The sequence below is a fragment of the Periplaneta americana genome, chromosome 1 (genome assembly GCF_040183065.1).
Source record: "Periplaneta americana isolate PAMFEO1 chromosome 1, P.americana_PAMFEO1_priV1, whole genome shotgun sequence".
Lineage (NCBI taxonomy): Eukaryota > Metazoa > Arthropoda > Insecta > Blattodea > Blattidae > Periplaneta > Periplaneta americana.
This window is the reverse complement of record NC_091117.1, coordinates 196,466,210-196,491,245: the sequence shown is the minus strand read 5'-3', so window position 1 is coordinate 196,491,245 and position 25,036 is coordinate 196,466,210. Positions and strand designations below refer to the sequence as shown.

The following is a 25,036-nucleotide window of genomic DNA, read 5'->3' as shown; positions in this document are numbered from 1 at the left end:
GACATGAAAAAATGTACAAGATATTGTATGTAAAATGCCTGATGATACCCGAAGGGCGAAAACGTTTGCTTTAATTTTCATAATACACAATGATCATTTACACATGTAAATGACATTGATTTAAACTTGTGATATGTCAATTAGACTGAACTTCAAATAAAACAATATTATGTTATATTATATTACAGACTGTACTGTTTTAACCTTCTCCTGTGTTCCATTGTTTTCTGTATTGCTGCTGCGTTTGTGTTTAGTGCAAGTGTTTAGTGCTGTAGAAAGCTTTCGAAATAAATGAGCGTAGTGTAAGTGTTCGAAGTGTTTCGTAAGTGTTAAAAATGGTTAAGATTTGTGTAAGCGTTGCTATTATCGAGTAGGCGTTCTTGGTTTGTATTTGTATTATTGTACTTTAATAGAATTATTCTTTTGTAATCATACTGAGTTTTGTATTGGCGTATTATTTTGATTTCTGTGTAAACTACGTTTGTTCAACTTTTATACTATACGAATATTACCATCGGGTATCTACCCATTCGCTATGTAATAAATAATTCAGTCATTCAAATTATATTACTGTACCTGTTTCCGTTTCAGGAAAAGCCTTCGTTACATCTGGTGCAGAAGAAGAAGTCTGCAAAGAAAAGAAAACCATATGAATATGCGTGTAATTTTAGGCATCCTGTAGCACAAAATATAAGCAATTCATCATATATGAACTAAAGACATAGAAGCATTAATTATTTTATGTAATCTAGTAGTCTTTAGTGCGCGATCGGGCATTCAGCCGTTTCGATCGGCGAAATGTAGGACTATACGTCATAATGCATAATTTTAATTGTTCCGCTATAAATTGCAATTGTTCAGTTATTAATGAAGTTAAGGAGGTTAAATATTTAGGCATAATTATTGATAATCATTTAAAATGGAATAATCATATTCATTATATTTGTAATAAATTACGTGGAACATTATATTACTTTGTTGTTCTATGAAATATTTTGTCAATTAACTGTTTACGTATAATTTATTTAGCATTATTTCAATCTATATTTGTGTAATGGTTGGCGAGTTGGTATAGCGCTGGCCTTCTATTCCCAAGATTGCGGGTTCAATCCCGGGCCAGGTCGATGGCATTTAAGTGTGCTTAAATGCAACAGGTTCATGTCAGTAGATTTACTGGCATTTAAAAGAACTCCTGTGGGACAAAATTCCGGCACATCCGGCGACGCTGATATAATCTCTGCAGTTGCGAGCGTCGTTAAATAAAACATAACAATTAACAATTTAAGTAATGGTATTATAGGTTGTGGTGGAACTTGTAAATCTAACCTATATCCCTTAATTTTACTAAAGGAAAAAAGTATTAAAAATTTGTTTAAAAAGCAGAAAGATTACTCAACTGAATTTTTGTTTAAACAATTCAAACTTTTCAACATGAAACAAATTTATCATTTTATTAAAATATTTTCACAGAAATCTTAATAACTTTGAAAGGTATATAGGCTACATAAAGATAGAACTAAAAATACGAATTCTCTGCGTTTGTCTGAACCTAAATGTAAACCCAATGCAGCTTTTTATCATAACATGAGTCAAGGTCCCAGATTATTAAACAAATTTTATTCTAATATTATTTTAACCATGAATCCTCTCTGAATTAATAAAAAAAATAAAAAAAATTGTATTGGATTTATATTTGGTTATAAACATATGAAACACTTTTTAATCTGTATTCACTCTCAATTTTAATTTTATTTTTGTCTGTATTGGAATCCCCTCCTGAGCACGAGTCTTACTCATTCAGGAGTGGTATAGTTTATCTTACATTGTATTAACTTGTATTCATTTCAAACTTACTAGCAATAAAATAAATAATTAGATAAATAAATACGTCTTACGTTATTGACAATAGTGAGGACATCACCCGAATAAGGGCGTATACAGCAAAATGTAGTTCTTATATAAACTGATTTCAATGTTTGTAAGCTGCCAGGTTCATCATAGTTGCGTCGAAGAAGTTTTTGATTACTGTTAAATACTTTCGAGGATATTTAAAACAAAATTATTGAAACATAACAGCAAATAGTATGTTCTGCTATTAGTAAATAAATATAATATGGAACTCTGTATACGCCCTTTTTCCGGCGACAATATGTTTTAGTACTGTTTTTAATTATTCTGATGTTCTAGGTGTCTAACTTCACATGGAAATTAATTATATATGGGAACATCTCGTACTTTATTAATAATTTTGTCTGAAAAAAGTAAAATAAAATAATTTCAACAAAATGAAATATACATTTACCACAATATATTAAATAAAATTATTTAGTAATTACAGAAGTAGGCCTACAAAATAACATTACATTTTTAGTTTATGGTTTCTTGTTCTTATATCTTTTTCTTCTTTATGCATCATCACTATTGTTGCTAGAGTCATCTTCACTATTGTGTGATGATGTCCTGGTTTTATTCAGCATTGAGTTCAGCCAAATTTGGCCATCTTCATCTAAAAACTGTAAGAGGTCTCTTAAGTCCTTCGCCTTGGGGGGTTTCAAAGTCACTGGGTTCATTTGTGGACTCAAACGTTTCAGCTGCGACACTTCCATTCCCGTCTTCCAAATCTTGAAGGAAACAAATGATGCAGATTATGAGGTTCAAGCTGAAAATACCCCTGATGTAGTGTATTGCACTTGTTTATACTTTTGCATCATGATTGTATGAGGACGATTTAAGTGTGTACCCTTTTTATTATTGAGGATGTCACCTGAAACCAGTTTATTCTGAACTGTTGTTAATCGTTTCTCTGAAATTTGCAATAGACTCAATAGAAAGTATTGATAACATCAAATTTTTTACCCTCATTATAGAAAACACTATATTTCCACAAATTATCCCTATTCTTGATTCTCAGCTTTTAGATTCACTCTTTCAAGGCAAGAAATAATAAAATGATACTGTTCTAATTTCTAACCCATGTTCCAAAAGCGTTTAAAAATAGAGAGTTGATCGTCCTTTGAAATTTCATGTGTACACATTTTCATACATCATCTTCTTACCGGTGTAAATGACTTCTCTCCCATTTCCTTGCCTGTACAAGTTGTGTATGACTTGCCACTGTTTCTATTCATTTTCCTTTATTCAGTTTTCCATTTAGTTTTCTTCACAAGCTTTTTTTTCCCCTATATTTTCGGTCATGAGTCACTGCTTCAACTGACAACTTGAAGTAGGGCTAAACATGGAATATTAGCCTACTACAGTACGGCTTGCAACAGCATGTGTGACTGCCGCTGTAGTATGTCCGTTCACTCGTCCAACGTAAACACGTAACATTGTGTCCTGTATTATTTATTGAAGCTAAACTTACGAAAATTTACTACAGTGCACTAAACGCATTCAACTATCTAATCCCTTGATCGTCGGAAAACGGACGCATAAGGGTATACGACGTTATTCGGGTGAAGTCCTCAATTACACTGCTGCGTCGATATAGAAGAAAACCAATGTTTACCTACTTAGGTATAACACGCAGATCAAGTCACCTACAATCGGTAAGCGTCATGTTTAGGTAGAGCATAAAAGTCAAGGAATACTATGGACAATAAAAAATCGATTATACGGAAATGTGTATTTAAGAGTTGTTAATTCATTACAATCTGACACAAAAGGGAGAACCCAATGGGAAACCGCAACTGTAGCCTTGTCCTCCACAAATGTCACTGTAGACGTCTTAGTAAAAGATCTCAGTTCTGACCTGGATTCGAACTCGAACAGCTGCGTAACACGCTAATGATTAGTCTACTAAATGGCCGCAGGAATAAGAAACAACGTCAATGTCAACTCCTCTATGAACAAACTATATGTGACGTAAATCTCACAGGATGTAGTAAATATTTAGCAACATTTCTTCGAATTGAATGAATTTTTCTACTGTACTTGAACCTAACTTGAGTCAGCAATTAACTGAAAAAATTATTCCCTTTTGACAGCTGGCAACAATCGGTCCGTCATGCTTTCTTCCGCATCTATGTATGTACAATTTTTTTTTTTTATTTTCCGCTCTATCTTACGTATTTTCTATATAGACACAGCTGTTGCCCTTATATCACCCGAGATATGCTTCCTCATCATGTTCTTCCTGACATCATGATGTCCTGATTCGCTGGTTATGCAGTCTTTTAATTCACATCGTCATCTGATTTATCTACTGTATGCGTTATAAGGTTCATCTCCTGGCGGGTGCAACTTCGACCACCTACGTCTCGGCCTCCCCAAAGGTCTTTTTCCCTCCGATGTCCCAACTAACACTCTATATGCATTTCTGGATTCGCCCATACGTGCTATATGCCCTGCCCATCTCAAACGTCTGAATTTACTTACTTACTTACTTGCTTTTAACGAACCCGGAGGTCCATTACCGCCCTCACATAAGCCCACCATTGGTCCCTATCCTGAGCAAGATTAATCCAGTCTCTATCATCATATTCCACTTCCCTAAAATCCATTTTAATATTATCTTCCCATCTACGTCTCGGTCTCCCCAAAGGTCTTTTTCCCTCAGGCCTCCCAACTAACACTCTATATGCATTTCTGGATTCCCCATAACGTGCTACATGTCCTCCCCATCTCAAACGTCTGGATTTAATGTTCCTAATTATGTCAGGTGAAGAATACAATGCGTGCAGTTCTGTATTGTGTAACTTTCTCCATTCTCCTGTAACTTCATCCCTCTTAGCCCCAAATATTTTCCTAAGCAACTTATTCTCAAACACCCTTAACCTACGTTCCTCTCTCCAAGTGAGAGTCCAAGTTTCACAACCATAAAGAACAACCGGTAATATAACTGTTTTATAAATTCTAACTTTCAGATTTTTTGAAAGCAGACTGGATGATATAAGCTTCTCAACCGAATAATAACAGGCATTTCCCATATTTATTTTGTGTTTAATTTCCTCCCGAGTATCATTTATATTTGTTACTGCTGCTCCCAGGTATTTGAATTTTTCCACTTCTTCAAAGGATAAATTTCCAATTTTTATATTTCCATTTCGTATAATATTCCCGTCACGAGACATAATCATATACTCTGTCTTTTCGGGATTTACTTCCAAACCTATCTCTTTACTTGCTTCAAGTAAAATTCCCATATTTTCCTTAATCGTTTGTGGATTTTGTCCTAACATATTCACGTCATCCGCATAGACAAGCAGCTGATGTAACCCGTTCAATTCCAAACCCTTTCTGTTATCCTGGACTTTCCTAATAGCATACTCTAGAGCAAAGTTAAAAAGTAAAGGTGATAGTGCATCTCCTTGCTTTAGCCCACAGTGAATTGGAAACGCATCTGACAGAAACTGACCTATACGGACTGTGCTGCAGGAGAATCAGTCCCATTCCGAGGCTTATTTAATGTTTCTAATTATGTCAGGTGAAGAATATAGTTCATGCCGTTCTATGTTGCGCAACTTTCTCCGTTCTCCTGTAATTTCATCTCTCTTAGCCCCAAATATTTTTCTAAGCACCTTATTCTCAAACATCCTTAACCTCTGTTCTTGTTTCAAAGTCAGAGTCCAAGTTTCACAACCATATAGAAAAACAATAATAATAATAATAATAATAATAATAATAATAACGATAAATAATTACTTTTATTAACGGAGCAAGTGTGCAATGCCGACAGGGGAAACGGGAGTATCCCGAGAAAACCTACCACCAAGTACTGTCTTTGTCTAGAACAATTTCCGCTTGGACCCGCTGGGATTCGAACTTGAGTTATCAGCGTGAACAGCTATCGCTCAAGGTGTTCAGTTGATGGTATCTTTATTTCCTAAGTCACATTCTAGGTAGTAAAAATAATATCAAGGTAGAGAGATAACAATGTTATTATTTCAACATCGTGTAATGAAAGGACACATCATTATAAAAAGTCACCTTCGTTAAACGTGCATAGACCTATCTGATTACTTTCCTTTATACAACGAATCCGAAGGTTCTATTATGAGATCCGATATCGTGGCTAGATCCCAGCATTCTTGATAATGTTATTTTTTTGTTTTTATCTCTTAACAATATTCTGCCCGAAACTCTCCATTGGGTCATCGATTAAGATCACAGATGGCGGTAAAAAGTTTAAATTTACGTGCAGAAAGCGTATTTGTGTTAAAAAGTACATCAATATTATTGTGACAGAACTTCATGACTATATCACTAATCTCAAAAAACTTCGCACAATCGTAGTATACGCACTTCACATGCGTCGATTCAGAAAAAAACCAAGTCTTTAATCAGATTAGGCGCAATCGTATTTCAGCGTCATCCCCAGACAAGTACTTTGATAAGCACAGTGTTCGGAAATCCCAAGGCCCAAACGTTTTCTGTGTCGGTATCGGAAGCCCATACTATCCCCAAGACTTCATTCCAGCCTAATTTTACTATTGCAGATGGTAAATAAAATGAGGGGGGATGGAGATTGTTTTTAGAATGAAAGAAGGACACGGGAGTAGGAAAACTTTCTGCTATGTCTACTTTGTCCAACACGAATTTCATCACGATATTACAACTTGGCCGGAGATCGAACACGTGCCGCCTTAATAAGAGACCAGGGGCCCGTTTCACAATCCTTACAAATTACAAATCAGCAATTTACAAATAACAAGTAAAAGATTAGAAATGCTTGTAAATTGTGTTTCACAATGCTATCTTATTAATTTGTAACGTTTGACGAACTTCACAAAATCAGCTAAAGAAATTTACAAATACGCATTGTTGGTTACACAATATCGCCAACGACAGTTTAAAAAAATCGCTAAGGAGCAGAGTTAAAATCGCTCTATTTTTACTACTATCGACACATAATATGTTTATATATTGTACTAAAATAGATTATTCTAAGCTTGCTGATTCATATTTCACCAACAGAAAATATAAAGTACTGTTAAATAAAATTAAAAGTATTTAGATTTTCATATATTGGCGACAATGGAGTTTCGTGTGATGTGATTGGTCGAGTATACCAATACGTCTATTACTTAAATGACCAAAGTTAGCACCAAATTCAGTCAAATAAGTAAATAACAGATTTGGTCACGTACAAATATGCAATTGATAATATAATTACGATGTCTAACCACAAAACCATGTTCATTTTTTTGTGTTGATCCATCAGTATTTATTAATGCTGCATCCATAACCTCACAAACATTAGTGATCCCAACAGCAGCATAAAAATTCTGTGCTATAGTAAATAACATTTTGGTGATCAAAAACCTGTCCCGAATTTAATTCTTTTAACAACATCACCTACCCTGTGGGCACTTTTGCACACTGATATCTTAGAAATTCCGTTCTTATCTGCTAACGCACGGAACTGACAGCTAATATGCAACCGTCCACACCTGTGGAGTAACGGTCAGCGCGTCTGGCCGCGAAACCAAGTGGCCCGGGTTCGAATCCCGGTCGGGTCAAGTTACCTGGTTGAGGTTTTTTCCGAGGTTTTCCCTCAACCCAATACGAGCAAATGCTAGGTAACTTTCGGTGCTGGACCCCGGACACATTTCACCGGCATTATCACCTTCATTCCATTCAGACGCTAAATAGCCTAGATGTTGATACAGCGTCGTAAAATAACCCAATAAAAATAAAAAAAATTAAAAATTAAAAAATATGCAACCAATGCAAAACAATACAGTTCTCGCTTTGAGGTTAGGGCATCACTTTTCCCTTTTGGATGTTGGATATGTTGTCCCATATCTTGTAGGAGAGATTCCAGCGAAACGGGACTCGAAACGACTTCAGAATACCGCGTAACTAGTGTCGTTATTGCATTATTGAATTATTTATTTTTGGTGCAGGGAACTTCTTTTTTAAGTGCGAGTATTTATTAGATACAGTCTTCGTATATAAATACTTACGCGGTCTTCTGAAGTATAGCGCGGGACTCGTTCGAAACCTTTCATTAAATTCATAAGCTTACAATGATACCAACGTGATATTAATTCTTGGCCGGAGAATTTTACGTATACGTCTTCGTTTGATTAGGCCTAAATTCAATATCTTCGTCTGAGTCATTAGAACTCCTTAATAACATCAAAACTGCCTTAGATTAAATTCTTAAAATTATCCAGTTACTAAAAAATTACTTTAATAAATATTTCTTTATTGTCTTTATTCATAATGTGTTGCAATATCAAACTTTACACATCTCAGAGGTATTGTAGAAAATATGCTAATTTTACAAGTAAAGTTTACATGTTTGTAAAATTACCCTTCATTGTGAAACAGAATACTTGTGAAGTGAGCAAAATTTAATTTGTAAAGATTTGATTTCCTTTGTAAAGTTCAACATTACAAACAGAGATTGTGAAACAGAAGTTTACAATTTACAAGCAAAGTTTACAATTTACAAAGACCGTAAACATTGTAAAACAGGCCCCAGCACGCTAGCGCTGAGCCACAGTAGCGTAATAGTACAGTCTGATGGAATACTGATAGATGATTACATTGCTAAGACCTATTTCTTTACGTACTAAGCCTTTGATCGCATCATTTTGTGTGTTGATTTCTGTAACACGAGCACTACACTCTTGAATTACTATAAAGGTGCTTTTATTTTTAGACATATTTACTTACTGGCTTTTAAGGAACCCGGAGGCTCATTGCCGCCCTCACATAAGCCCGCCATTGGTCTCTATCCTGAGCAAGAATAATCCAATCTCTATCATCATATCCCACCTCCCTCAAATCCATTTTAATATTATCTTCCCATCTACGTCTCGTCCTCCTCAAAGGTCCTTTTCCCTCCTGTCTCCCAACTAACACTCTATATGCATTTCTGGATTCGGCCATACGTGCTACATGCCCTGCCCATCTCAAACGTCGGGATTTAATGTTCCTAATTATGTCAGGTGAAGAATACAATGCGTGCAGTTCTGCGTTGTGTAACTTTCTCCATTCTTCTGTAACTTCATCCCTCTTAGCCCCAAATATTTTCCTAAGCACCTTATTCTCAAACACCCTTAACCTATGATCCTCTCTCAAAGTGAGAGTCCAAGTTTCACAACCATAAATAACAACCGGTGAAATAACTGTTTTATAAATTCTAACTTTCAGATTTTTTGACAGCAGATTGGATGATAAAAGCTTCTCAACCGAATAATAACAGGCATTTCCCATATTTATTGACATACAAAAAATAATTATTAATTACAGACTTCACGTGTTTATAAAAATAAACTCCACTACATACAACACTGATTTGTTCATCCAGGCGGCCCGGGTTCGTTTCTCAGTCAAATCCGTATGGAATTTGTGATGGACCAAGCAGTCATTGCTTTGGATGACGAAAACTCTTACGTGTAAAACTGATTCCTTATCCAGCCGTGTCCAAAGCAAGAGGCAGCGCCTAATCATAGCTGAATGCAGCCCGCAACACTTCAGTCTACATTTGAGGAGTGGGGATGGAGAAGTAGCTGATACAAATCACAAAGTGTGGCAGTGGTGGATCACTTCATTTAACTGTTACCAATGGAGGTTTATTTATTGAATTATCAACAGTAATCTCACTAGAGGTTTTGATTTATCTAGAGAAAATAAAAACTCGAGTGGGATTTAATTGACTATTACACGGTTAGAAGAAAGTGTATAAAGATTATAAGTAACGAACTACTCCAATGCAATAAAATCTTAATTGACTTACGAAAATACAAAACTGTCTTCAAATTTGTACCATCTCAACATCATAAATATTACGCTAGTAGATGGCAGTAGTGTGTTATGATTATCTGTTTTCATATCAGTTGTGCCAACACTGCCAACAATGGAATCTTCATTGAACTCTGTGGACAGTTATTGATCAAGAAGACTTGGTTGATCTAGTTTCATTTTTATTAAAACAATTGCATTCCACTTCAATTATCTCGATCCCAGTAATCAACCTCACTTGATAGATGATTTTCAATAAATCTTAGTATCAAACAATCTCTGATACGTGACTACTAATAATATCATATAGCAGAAGCTATAACATAACCTAAATAATATAAACGAGTGTTAGAAAAGTTTTAATTAGGGATGATGAAATAAACAAGAAACATTGGTAATTAACGATGATGAAATAATATGACCAGTGAGCTTTATTAATTCTTCTTCTTGAATGCCAATGTGAGTCATATTTGAAAGTGCTGTGCATCGACTGGAGTGGTTTGTAATTTTCTGTTTTTGACGTCCAGACCAGTGCAGTTTGAAATGTTGGCAAACAAAAAAACAGATGCTAGGGTAGTGATAAAAATAAACAAATGCTAGGGTAGTGATAAAAATAAACAAATTCTAGGGACGCGATAAAATTAAACAAATGCTAGGGACGCGATAAAATTGTGCGATAAGCAGCCATGATTGGTTGAAAGACGTCCTTTCGTACCGTTTTATTGGTCAAAAGTAGTGTGATGTAGTAAAAGTGTAACAGCATAAATAATAAATATATTTTCATAAAATTATTCCATGAAAATATTTTCCCAGACTTACTTTTTATTATTTTTTATAGCACACGTGCCAATAAAAGCAAACGTATTTGCTATGACGTAATAACAGAACGCTTGCTATCTTGCTTATCGCTTCTACGCATGACGTAACAAGAAGTGAAATGCAGGACAGAAAGTAACGTATCATTTATTTCCAATCTTTAACAATTTTGTATCACTTTTGTAATATCACATGAAACAGTTCTGTGGTTCAGAGAAACTATATATTAACAAAATAAAGGAACATTTGTAACATAACCTTCAAGGTCATCCATTTCTCTTTATTCAATGTCAATGTCAGGAGCAACTAATCGATACGAACATATGAAGACCTTGTCAGCTGTGGATCCCGAATTTCTTTGAAATAACTACTGAAGCTTTCCTGGCGACGTGATAACTCAAAATTTTCTCGGACTTCCAGCCAGATCATAAGTTGGTGATTCACCGACGTTTCGAGGATGTTCATCTTCCTCATCTTCAGGGTACCCAGCTCCTTAATTTATAGTGCCAGAGGGAGGAGTCAGCCGAGGCGAAAATGAATGAATGAGGGGGAAGTGGGAGGAGAAGATTTAAAGGTACGTGAAAACACGTCCTTGCAAGGGGGGAATTGGGGCTGTGAAAAACTGAATATGTGAGCTCCAAGCCTCTTGGCCACTTGTCTCACTTCGGGTTTCGCCGCCCCAGTGAAGGAGCGCTAGAAATTTCCAGTGGGTAAGCCGAAAATGGACGTAACTGATTAGCTACAACATACGGGGGGGAGGAGGGGCAGAAGTACAGCGACCTGATCCGGAGGAGAGACACGATGGTACCAACTAGGAGAAGGAGTCTAGGCGTCAGCCGAGGAGCTGTGCGCTGATTGGCTCCTATTAGTGGGGACCGCGTCGTGAACTTTTGAGTCATCTAGGCCAGGAGATAATGGGGTAGGGTGACCTTTCCCCCCTCCAATGCATACATCGCCGACTAGCTACATATTACACTAGTCAGACTTCAGATGCATACAAACGATTGTTCTTCCTCTGACACATATCGTCAAGTGAGATGTATTGCCTGATAATAGATGTACTTATCAGCCACAACCTCAATCAGAGGATCGTACGCGTTCACGCCGCGGTCCCCACTAATAGGAGCCAATCAGCGCACAGCTCCTCGGCTGACTCCACCCTCTGGCACTACTGGGTGTTCATTTCAAAGTGTGTCATGACGTCACTGTTGTTGGGTCACCGATTTGAAGCGAGTTTCAGCTTATATGTCAGAGAAGTTGCCTATTATTCAAGGCGTTCTTCAATCTGAACTTGAGAACGTGTACGGTATAACTTGAACGTCGTAGCAACAGATGGCGGTCTGTACGGTCTGTGTGCTACCATAACCTCTTTCGAACTGTGTTTTGCGCCGGCAAGTCGTACGCAGGGTATTTGTTATCATCGGTTGCGTACGGTAACATTCCACAACACAAATCAAATGCTCCGTGTCCATGTTGACCGTCGAAGTTAATGTCAACAAATACGTAAGTAATCGTCTTAACCCTCTCCCCATATCCCGACAGTACGTATTTCCAAACAGTTCACATTCCTGCCACTACCGGCGTTACCGTACGTATCGGTACGTACTCTTCAGAATGAACGCCGTACTTGCTAGGCAACTTCTCTGCCTCACAGGTTATACACCTCTGCGGAAGTGTAGGAAGATTGAATTCTCTAGGCTCATCGGCTAGCCACATGACGGCATACAGCAAGCCATGACACATTTTGAACTGAACACCCAGTATAAATTAAGGAGCTGGGTACCCTTAGTTATCATTTAACCCTGAAGATGAACATCCTCGAAACGTCGGTGGATCACCAACTTATGACCTGGCTGGAAGCCCGAGAAAATTTTGAGTTACCGAATATCTTTATTTATTTCCTACAATTTATAATGCTAAGATGCCACAAAGTGTTGTATCCAACTCGTGGGTAATCTTATTATGACACTCACTATCGTTCGTGCGACAAACATCCATTCATGCCATAATCATCAAGATTATAATATAAACTATTTGCTTGTTCGAATAATTACTTCATTGACCACAGCAATGACAATAAGTGTTGCTCTAATGGTAAATATAGGCTAAAAATACGCCATTTCATCTGCAATAATACGAGTATTAAATACTGTCCTCGTTGACTGTGAATTAATTTGCTTTACATAGCTATTAATAGAGAGGCCAGAGTTGTCTATTCAATTTAATGTAAGAGGAAAGTAATAACAATCTGTTCGCTTGTACTTGACTGTTGTGTGACTGTGACCACAGGCACGCCAACGTGACTGCCAAGTGGCGCACAAACTCAACTGTTCCTTCACCGATCACCCGCGAGTTCAACGCGTATCAAAATGTTGTCCACAAACAGTCCGAAACATCGTTTGAGAATTGCCATTCACTTCCTCTTCTCTCTCAAGCCAGTTCAATGGAAATTAATACCTCAAATTGTAACATAACCCTTTGTACTGCATGTATAGTGAGAGAGAATAATCCCGTCCCAGTCTTGACAATGTCATGTCCCATCCCCTAAGAGTACCTGATAAGCCCCAGGGCCCGGAGTTCCAAGCCGTTCCTATACCAGCATAAAAAACCCGTACTATACACCAAGAAAGTACACCAGCTGTTTTAACTATTACAGAAATAATCGACAAAAATTTATTTTAATGAGGTGGCAGTGAAGACTGCTGGTGAAATGACTGAGGGAAAAGGGAGTACCTTAAGGGTATATGTACGTGTAAACGACCACAAATATTATCAGAAAATGCAGGCTCTAAATTTCTAAAATTTTATAAGAAAATGAACTCGCAATTGGACAAAAATTATACAATTTACCACAACAAGACTTATTAGAACTTAAATATCTGATAGAAGTATATAAAAGATTACTAATAATATTTTTCAAAGCAGTTTTATCAAAGTATGAAGAAAACAAAAAAAAATTCTACAGTTACATCATTTGGTAACCATATCATTGTTATAGTCTCTCTGACATCTTTAATATTTTTCCTGCATGTAATAAACACTTATTTCTGAAAAGTAGACTACTCTGACATGTAGAGTTGTTTATTTTAATGCAATTAATTTTTTATTCTTCCATATAAGATATATTAAAATTTACACAATCTTTTGTGGCCTAATTTTTCTATTTTGAAATAAATGGAGATTATTGTAGTCTACCTTTTGTATAAATGCATGTTAAATCAGTCTATAACATTTCAGAATTCTATTTCTAATGGTTGTGGTGTTATGAAATAATATGTGTGAAAATTTTCAAATTTTGGAAAATTTAATTGAAAGTAAAAACGAATTCTAAAAAATATTATTAGTAATCTTATTAATATGAATAATTTCGAGGGAAAAATTGTTCCGGGGCCGGGTATCGAACCCAGGACCTTTGGTTAAACGTACCAACGCTCTCCCACTGAGCTACCCGGGAACTCTACCCGACACCGATCCAATTTTTCCCTCTATATCCACAGACCTCAAAGTGGGCTGACAACAGTCAAGCAACCAATATTTGAGTGCACACTAACACGAAATTATTCAAATTAAATTTACAGTGAGTTATTCCTGAAAGCTTAATTTGCATAATACACGTCACTGTACGTAACAGAAAACCACAATTTAAAGTCACACAGAGTTAGTGTGCACTCAAATGTTGGTTGCTTGACTGTGGATATAGAGGGAAAAATTGGATCGGTGTCGGGTAGAGTTCCCGGGTAGCTCAGTGGGAGAGCGTTGGTACGTTTAACCAAAGGTCCCGGGTTCGATACCCGGCCCCGGAACAATTTTTCCCCCGAAATTATTCAAATTAACTTTACAGGGAGTTATTCCTGAAAGCTTAATTTGAATCTTATTAATAATTTTTATCAGATATTTAAATTCTATTAAGTCTTGTTGTGATAACTTGTAATTTTTGTCCAATTGTGAGTTCATTTCTTTATAAAATTTCTAAAATTTAGAGCCTGCATTTTCTGATATTTGTGGTTGTTCACGTACATATATCCTTAAGAAAAACCGTAAGTAACATCTGTTTTGCCATCACAAATTACATCGTGATCTGGCCGGGAATCGAATCTGGGCTGCCAAGGTGTAAGATCAACGCGCTAGCAGTTGAGCCACAGAGACGGCTGAGGTTGATTATACTGCGGCACCTGTTTGTCAGAAAGCCCACATACAATTACCTATATACAAATTTAAATCCTTAACAAAAACATAAACCATTTTATTACTTTTTCCACGAGGATTTAAAAATATTTTTGCCAGAAACTCGAGAATTTAATGGAAGTAGCAGGCAGTGTAGTAATACATCATCCTGCTCAAGGTTTTTCTGTGGTTTTCCTAAGGCGTTAAGACAAATTTCGGAATGAGCCCTGAAAGAAATGAGCCACGGACTTACACTAACTTCCCCATGACCCGGTAATTCCTAAAATTTTAATAATTATTTTACATCTAGTACCCTCTCGCCGATCGCATCCTAATTGAGTCACAATATAGCCAAGTGGCTGGTCTCTACATTGAGACGATACATCCAGTCTCAAGTCATAATTCAATTGACCATTTATTTACCTAACAGAGCAGTGTTACCTAAGACCCAATTGGATAGTCTCTTAAATTGAGACAACTCATCCTGCCTATACTTGTTTTTTTGGAAGATGGGACATGACAGGAGCGTTGCGATCGGAAAAACAACTGAATGTCACATAGCGCGGTAGGCTGTTGCTATGGTAACAACGGTTGAGTTGCCAAACTTACATTTCCCACGTGGCAAGTGCCTAATAGCTCTCTTGGCGACATTTATTGTGCATACAATGTTAGCATTGGCACGTTCGTCTTTGATTCTCTGTCGATTTTTGTGTTGTTTTCTTACCTTCGCGTCAATTGTCAATGAATGTCTTAACGTCAGCTATCTTAATGACAATTGCTAGCTTCCATCAGCTGGCAGCGTGGTAGTCCATATTGGCAACATGTTACTGCAGTTCCAAGCTCGGCCGCTTAACTGTCATGTCTCATCTTTCAAAAAACAAGTATAAGGACGAAGTTCCTTTCAATGTGTGGGCTTACACTCTTCGCCATTTCTTTCTTCGTCCTGCAGTCAGATTTCGATCGTGTTCCCCTCCCACCCATGTGTGGTACCCAAGAGGTTGCGTCCATTTTCGGTTTTTTCCCTTCAAAATTTTCTAGAGCTTCTTCAGCGTAATCATGAGTGAGACAAATGATCAAAAGGCTTGGAGCTCACATATTCAATTTCTTTCAGTCCCGAACCTTTTGCGAGGACGCGTTTTTTGTACCCTTTAAATTTCTCCTCTCTTCAAATTCAATTAAAATTAAAAAATCAGCAATAAATATTGATATGAATAAGCGCCCTTCCTGTCAAGCGACCTTCCTCTCAAGCGATCTTCCTTTAAAGCGACCTTTCTGTCAAGTCGAAATGTACGTACCTATTTTTCAATATTCGTCTATTCCAATAGTTTTCTTCTTTTTTTTTCAATGGAGAACTTCAAATGTACTACCCGAATTAATAGATTGAACACACTTAAAACCTTATTAGAATTCTGAGATTAATTAAAGAGACTGCGTAGTTGTTCATTGTGCTTATCTAATCCTCATAGTTGACCCCGAAATGGAACCTTATCATAGCTAATGAAATCTCATCCCTCAGCATCTGTCGGCAGTCGTATATGTATTGCATCTGCACTTCATATCGAGGTTTCAACGCCTTCATCAAGTTACTAACTGCTCACCACAGTTTATCAAGCTAGATTATTGGGACGACTGCAGATGTCACAAACGATTCGTTTACTGATATTGCAGTAACTGGTGATCAATCTTCGTCGAGAAGATTAATAATTATGATTTTTCCAGCATCAGAGAGTTTATTGAATTTAAACTAATAATGTAACGATTAACGAATCGCTGACTTAATTAAATAAATCTATGTGCCGTCAATGTATTGCATTTAATTTTAGGCTACATCATGTGATTTCCAACTTAATTTTATTTAATTTGAAATCAATGACCATATTAGGAAGTTTAAATGTAGGAAACAAAGAACGGACGTGGCAAAATTTTCCTTTGTTAACCGCACAATAGTAGACTGGAACAGCTTACCTGCGGCAATCTTTCAGGGCGGTCCTCTCAAAATCAATACATTTAAGGAAAGGTTGAGAAGATTAGACTGAAAATGTAATTGTAGGTTCAGTGTAATTATCTAAGTTGTGTCATGTAATTAATTAAGTTGATATATAATTAATTAAGATGATATGTAATTTAGTTGATATGTAAATAAATTAGGGTGATATGTAATTAACTAAGATGATATGTAATTAAATTGATTTGTAATTAATTAAGGTGATATGTAATTACATAAATTGGTAATAGTTGGGTGAAATAGAAGTACTTATAAGTTACGTTTACTTTTGCTTATTGTAGGAGTTATTACAGAATAGTTTTATTTATAGTCCTAGGTTTATTGCATCTATTTATTTATAGTTAGAAATAAATTTAAGTTCATTTTACTTTATTTAACTTTTTTTTATTGCTGTAATTATTGTACAATTTTAATGGTATTATTGTATATTATATATCACTGCCACCGGGTCTATATCCAATTGTAGTGTTAATACATACATACATACATACATACATACATACATACACATAAACAAGTTTATAAAATATAGCTTATATCTTCACAAAAACAACGAGTGAAAGTCAGGATAGGAGAAGAAATGTCAGAAGGAAGTGAAATTTGGAGAGGAGTACGTCAAGGATGTCCTTTATCATTTACCCTGTTCAACATCTACTTGGAGGATTTAGTAAAGAACTGTTTTCAGAACATGGGAGGAGTGATAGTAGGAGGAAAAGGAATAAAGTGCATAAGATTTGCTGATGATATGGCGTTGTTAGCAGAAGAGGAGATGATACTAAAGCAGCGTTGCCAGACACAGCCTAAACCTAGCGGAGCGTTCCACTACAACTCGTTGCGTGCTCCGGTGTTTCCACAGACATAAGCAAGTTCATGCTTCGACTGGACGTCTCTAGCACCACAACCGGTTTCGGAGCTTACAACTCTGACACTACTGTACTAAGAGATATGCTACTGGAGCTAAATGACAGCTGTGAGTAGTATGGGATGAAGATAAATGAAAATAAGACGAAGAGCATGGTTATAGGAAGAAAAATACAGAAGATAACCTTGCGAATTCTAAATGAGGCAGTAGAGCAAGTGGACAGCTTCAAATACTTGGGGTGTACTATAAGCAGTAACATGAGCTGCTGCCAGGAAGTCAAAAGGAGGACAGCAATGATCAAGGAAGCTTTTAATAGAAAAAGAAGCATCTTCTGCGGACTTCTGGAAAAAAAAAAAACTAAAAAAAAGAGACTAGTGAACTGCTTTGTATGGAGTATGGCATTGTATGGGGCAGAAACATGGATATTACGACGAAGTGAAGAGAAGGCAATAGAAGCATTTTAAATGTGGATATGGAGAAGAATGGAACGTGTGAAGTGTACAGACAGAATAAGAAATGAAGCTGTGTTGGAAAGAGTGCATGAAGAATGAATGATGCTGAAACTGATCAGGAAGTGGAAAGGGAATTGGCTGGGTCACTGGCTGAGAAGAAACTGCCTACTGAAGGATCCACTGGAAGTAATGGTGAACGGGAGAAAAGTTTGGAGCAGAATAAGATATCAGATGATAGACGACATTAAGATATGTGGATCATATGAGGAAACAAAGAGAAGGGCAGAAAATAGGAAAGACTGGAGAAAGCTGGATTCGCAGTTAAAGACCTGCCCTTGTGCAGAACACTAAATGAAATGAAAATGAATGAAATCCTCATAAAACAAAATTTGAGGCATAGAGTCATGTTTGGAGAGTGGTGTGAAAAATTGCGCTTCAAATAGCAAACAGAACGGAAATATTTATTAATAACAATAGGCCTATATACAGAGTGATTCACTAGGAGTTATCGCCACTTAAGGAGCTTATTTCCGAAGACATTCTCATTAAAAAATGTGATATAAACATGGGTCCTATTCTCAATATTTTCAGAGTTACACTAATTTTAAGTTGTTTGTAAAATAGCTTTTATCTTTAGTTTTAAAGGTTAAAGAATATTACAGACAGAGAATGAACCATTCTGAAGTATCATTTATTTAATTGGCTAGTCTTATGAAGCTAAAAATGTGTTATGAATTCCATAATTGCTTCCTATAGAAGTTTTTTTAGATTTTCAACTACAGTACAAAATTACATTTTTCTTACGCATTTGTCACAACAATTGTTACAAATCATGTCACTCACCCTTGAAAACTGTACATTAGGATGCAAATAGACCTTAAATGATAGACCTTGAAGACTATGAAGGTGATTTATATTCGTACGCTGATGATACTGTTTTACTTTTTAGTGGAAAAACTTGGACTGATGCTTATTATAATGCAAATTGCGGCTTAAAATTAATAAAAAAAATGGTTCGATTTAAATTCACTTGTAATTAATAAATATAAAACACTAGCTATCCCATTTTCTTTAAATAATAAAGGTAATAAACCAATTTCATCTACTCTAGAAATTAAAATGCATAATTTTTATTCTTCCTATATAAATTGCAATTGTTCAGTTATTAATGCAGCTAAGGAGGTTAAATACTTAGGTATAATTTTTAATAATCATTTGAAATGGAATAATCATATTCATTATATTTGTAATACATTACGTAAAACATTATATTACTTTGTTATTCTAAGAAATATTTTGTCAATTAACTGTTTACGTATACTTTATTTAGCAATATTTCAATATACATTTATGTATGGTATTATAGGTTGGAGTGGAAATTATAAATCCAACCTATATCCGTTAATTTTACTACAGAAAAAAGTATTAAAAATTTGTTCAAAAAGGCAGAAAGATTATTCAACTGAATTGTTGTTTAAAATTAATTGATGAACAAGTAGACTTACTCCTGTTAAATATGTAATTTTTGTCAGGCTTACAGCTGTTTCAGTACTTCACGCACCATCATCAGAGCCTACTAGATCGCGGCGTCATCTCGAACTTCTCTGCCTGTTAGGAGGACGTGTTTTATTGTTGGAAGGTGTTGGAGTGTGGAGTCGAATAGTGTGTGTGTACTGAAATTAATCTGTGTGTTGAGGATTTGATCAGGGTGTGTTTTAGTGTGTTTGTATATTTCGTATTGTTCTAGTGTGTTGAGTTTTTGGTTCTTGGGTTGTGTATGTATGATTTCCATGTCCGTATTTATGTTATTGTATGTGTGGTTAGCATTGGTTATGTGATCGGCGTATGTAGATGTATTGTGTCCTCTGGTTATAGTTTTAATATGTTCTTTGTAGCATGTTTGGAATGATCTGCCTGTCTGTCCTATGTAGAACTTGTCGCAACTATTATATTTGAGTTTGTATACACCTGTGTGGTCGTATTTATTTGTTTGTGTTTTTTGTGTGTTGAGATGTCTTTGTAGTGTGTTTTCTATTCTGTATGTTATGTTGTATTTCTGTTTTCTGAATGAAGATGCGATCTTATGTGTGCTTTTGTTTTCATATGTTAGTGTGATGTATTTCTTGTGTTCTTGTGTTTGTGTTGTGTTTTGTGTATTTTTGTGTTTTTAAGTTTTTGTTTTGTCTTCCTTATGATGTTGTCTATTATGTTTGGGTTGTAACCATTTTCTTGTGCTATGTATTTGATTGTGTTCACTTCTTCATTGTAGTGTTGTTGGCTCATGGGTATGTTGATTAATCTGTGTACCATAGTCCCGAATGCAGCATGTTTGTGTTGTATGGGGTGGTTAGATGTGTTGTGTATGTGTGTGGTGGTGGTGGTTGGTTTTCTGTATATTTTGAAGGTGTGTTTGTTGTCGATTTTTGTTATGGTGATGTCTAGGAAATTTATGGAGTTGTTGTTTTCAAGTTCTAGTGTGTATTGAAGTTTGGATGTAATTTGTTTATGTATTGGTGTAGTTTGTGTATTTGTCTTTTGTTTCCTTTGTATAGTATGAGTATATCATCTACATATCTGTGCCAGTATATTATGTTGTCTGCATACTTGTGTTCATTGTTGAGTACGTATCTCTGCTAGTATGCTGCAAACTAGCATACTAGCAAACTAGCAGAGATATTTTTACACATTATTTTTATTTTATTAATAATAATAATAATAATAATAATAATAATAATAATCCAGAATTTTCGGTCCATTTCCCCTGTAATAATAATAATAATAATAATAATAATAATAATAATAATAATAATAATAATAATCCAGAATTTCTCCTATAATAATAGTAATAATAATAATAATAATAATAATAATAATAATAATAGTACGTCCCTCTATTTCTCTTTAAGCTATTGTACTTCTTTGTATACATTCGATTTCATCATCAATGGTTTGTGTTTGGAAGCACTTCTAGTAACTTTCGACCTTTTGTTCTGCAATCGATTTTCTTTTCCTTAACAATTTTACTTTTTCTTCTCTGTGTGAAAGCTTTGTAATTTTCTAAAGAGCTGCGTGTGAAAGTATATTTCTGTGTTATTGTACGAAATATCATTATTGTCATCTTGCCCAGTTTCTTGTATTATTTGCTTCATTCATTTTTCATTTAGACATCGAGCATTACCGCATTCAGAAGTCTTACTTTGTTATGTCTTTATTGTTTTCTTATAAATTCGTCTGTAAACTTCAATTTTTAGAAATAGCTCTGGTACATTTTCTGTAATATATAACTGATACTCAATTACAAGCTATGTATATTCATGCGTCGTTTAATGTTCCTGAAAGGAGTCTATTAGTTTTATTTCGTTAAAAGTAGAATAAATTCTAACTGTATTATTATTATTATTATTATTATTATTATTATTATTATTATTATTATTATTACACCCATATTATTATATTAATAATAAATAAATAATTAACATTATTTTATTTTTACTTACAGAATTATACTGTATACTTCCAAACGAAAATATCATTAGAAAATTTTACGTCGGTTCCGTGTTTTTTTTACTTGGTTATTTAACGACGCTGTATCAACTACGAGATTATTTAGCGTCGATGGGATTGGTGATAGCGAGATATTTGGCGAGATGAGACAGAGGATTCGCCATAGATTACCTGACATTTGTCATATGGTTTGGAAAAACCTCGGAAAAATCCAACCAGGTAATCAGCCCAAGCGGGAATCGAACCCGCGCTGAAACGCAACTCTGGATCGGCAGGCAAGCGCCACAGCCGACTGGCGTATTCGTATATACCCGCATGCAATTGAAGGTTTACTTTTTCGACCTGCACTGAGACAGCGTGCAAATCGGGAGAGCCCGAAAGGTTAGTATTAGGATAAGGTTGCCTAATTCCGCGACATATTCAATAAAGTCTATATTTATGCCAAAATTTATTAAAATTTTCCAAATAACACCTAAATAACGTTATTTGAACTTTTAGCTACAGTTTTTACAACAATCAGTGTCAACAGTTTCACAAGTTTGGTATATAATACATGATTCTTCATTGTTATACAGTGGCTCCTAAATCCGTGACAGGGATCCATATTCCGTGATAGTGGTTTCCTAATTCCATAAGTGATATCGTAATTCTGTGATACTAAAATAATCCTCATTAACTGTATTTGGAAAAACACTTTAAAGTCATGGTATATTGTTTTAATATGGATTAAGCAAGAAATTACAACATAGAAAAAGGGCTTAAGTGACAAATTTTATAGAAAATACTTGTGTAACTACAGGAATACATATTACATATTAATACATTATAAACAAAATAAACTGAAGTTAAATTCAATACAAAATTAAATTTGAATAAATTCAATTATAACGCAATTATTTCTCATTATTTATATTCCTAACAACAGCTGTAATTAAGTTAAATATATGCCCTATTATTTTATTATAATTATAATTGATGTTTTCTATTATTATTTCCACGAACTATTTTCTTTCATAGACATTAATTTTCACAATTTAGCGTTGGCATCACCGGACGAGTGAGCCAAGATGGAGAAATATGAAAATAAATCCGAAAATGGGAAAGCTCCTGTAGCACTGTTATTGTCTTACGATGTCTAAATAATCATACACATTGATTCAGCTGACTATAATCTACAGTAATATATCATTTTTATAATGCTGTATTAATTCTTATCGCAAATATAAAATGTTTCTTCAGGAGTGGTCACAAGAGAAAGAAAAACTTACTGGTCAACCACCTTTCACTGAACAAAAGCTTCTGCAGTCGACTGCTTCTATTCAAAAGGCGGGTAGTCAATAGAATTGAAAAAAAAAAAAAAAAAAAACATCTGTCAAAAACTTAAATGTCAGAAAGCACAACTCCATGGCAGTCAATTGAAAATTTATCACGGGATTAGAGATATCACGGAATTAAGCACCTTTACCCTACAACATTGAAGTTTTTATTTGGTTTTATTATTTTTAATCGGTTCTAGTTCTAGCGCTATTGCACTATAGTGCGGATGTGTTGTTATATTTAGGCTTCTATGTGCATTAAAAATAAAATGTGCTTCTCTTGACAACGGTGATTTGTAACCTAACCCGCAGCATTATAAGGGGTTGTCATGGAGTCGAGTTTGGAGCTTTGTGTGCTGTGAATCCTTGGAGTAGATGATTAGAGTGGGAATTTGTATTACTTTGTACAAGAAAACAACCTGTACGAATATGATTGTGCCGTTTCTTTACTGAATAAAGTGGTTATCTTAATTAGTACATTGTACAGAGCGTTCGCCTACGGGTGGGGCCAGGAAAGCGGCATGTGCTGATACGCCGCTTTGTGCGCGCAGTTGTTGAGACACGCTCGACGATCAAGGTCGACAAGTTATCAGTTGTGAGCCAGCTGTTGCAGTGTTTTTACGTACAGTGCAGTTTCTTGACACAGTTGCTTAAATATTCAGCGTGTGTGTAAAATTTGTTAACAATGCAAAACGCAAAATTCACGCTTGAACAGAGAGTTTTTATGTATGATGCTTATGTGAAAACAGAGTCATGTAGAGAGGTGCGTAGGCAATTTGAAGTGAAATATCCGGGTGCTCCAATTCCGGTAGAGAAACTGTTAAGATGTCTTGTTAACAAATTAAGGATAACAGGGTCGCTAAATCCTACAATTCCTAAGCGAAAACGAAGAGTATTGACGGAAGAAAAAACTGATGAAATCAGTGCATCATTTACATTCTCTCCTAATAAATCTCTAAGACGTGTTTCACAGAAAGTTAGTGTTTCAAAAACATCAGTCTTTACCGCTGCTAAATTTTTTAAATTAAAACCTTACAGAGTGAGTATCGTGCATGAATTACGGCCTAGAGACGATGAAAAGCGAGTTCAATTTTGTAATTGGATTTTACAAAGTATTGTGGACGGTATTGTGGATCCTCATTTAATAATTTTTTTCTGTTGAGGCGTGGTTTCATTTACGAGGTCATGTTGCCTCACAGAACAATAGGTATTGGAGTACAGAGAATCCCCATTTAATTCATGAGGTTCCATTGCACGATGAAAATATTGGAGTTTGGTGTGCTGTTATAGCGAAGCGAATTATTGGGCCCATTTTCTTTCAGGATACAGTAATTGCACAAAGATATCGCACTGTAATACTCGCGCCATTTTTCCAAATGTTATCAGATGATGAGAAACTCAATAAGTATTTCCAACAACATTCAGCAACAGCCCATACAGCCCATGGATCCATGAACGATATAAATGACGTTTTTGAAGAAAGGATTATTTCTCAGGACTTATGGCCGCCACGTTCCCCCGACCTTACAGTGTGCGATTTTTATTTGTGGGGAACTCTAAAAAATAATGCCTACAGGAATAATCCTCACAGGATAGATGAATTGAAGGCGAATATAACAAGAGAGATTAGGAAAATTACCGAAGATGAACTTATTCGTGTGAATGATAATTTTATTAAAAGATGCCAGAAATGTGTGGATTCAGATGGACATCACTTCCAACATCGCCTATAACAAGGTTAGTACTACGTAGAAAAATTCTCGTGTGCATGCTATTAGTATAGAAAGCGGAAGCTTACTGATAGACGATTCCCGCAGGCAGGCCGCTTTCCTGGCCCCAACCGTAGGCGAACGCTATATGGCCTATACTGTTATTCAAATAGTAATTAATATGTAACATTAAAAATTATTAGAGAATCGACATTGTCAGTCGCGTTAGAATTAAGAGTGCCATTTGGTTTATCTCGATGATAAAACATGACTTGGAACAAGACAAAGAACTCAAAATAATTGCGATGTATGACATTGTGGAATGCGCACGTAATCGTAAGAATAAGATATGTAAGTGAAGTGTTTGTTTTACGCGAATATTCGATACAGAGATGTAACAAAGATAACTCCAAGCGAGCGCCATACAGCCAATGAACCAACTCATTGACACTTGATTGACCTACAAGAATCTGATTATACTGACAGTACATGCATGGTACTCTAAAATTAAT

General features: G+C 35.6%; 1 protein-coding gene across 2 annotated transcripts in view; it reads right to left on the bottom strand.

Annotated features, from left to right (window-relative positions):
* Positions 1-25,036, bottom strand: part of LOC138706270 (fibroblast growth factor receptor 2) — a 526,650-nt gene that overhangs the window by 254,186 nt on the left and 247,428 nt on the right. For both annotated transcript variants that reach the window (XM_069835373.1, XM_069835366.1), the window contains exon 2: positions 577-628. In XM_069835373.1, coding sequence (XP_069691474.1) covers positions 577-628 — 52 coding nt within the window. The remainder of the gene's footprint in view (positions 1-576; positions 629-25,036) is intronic.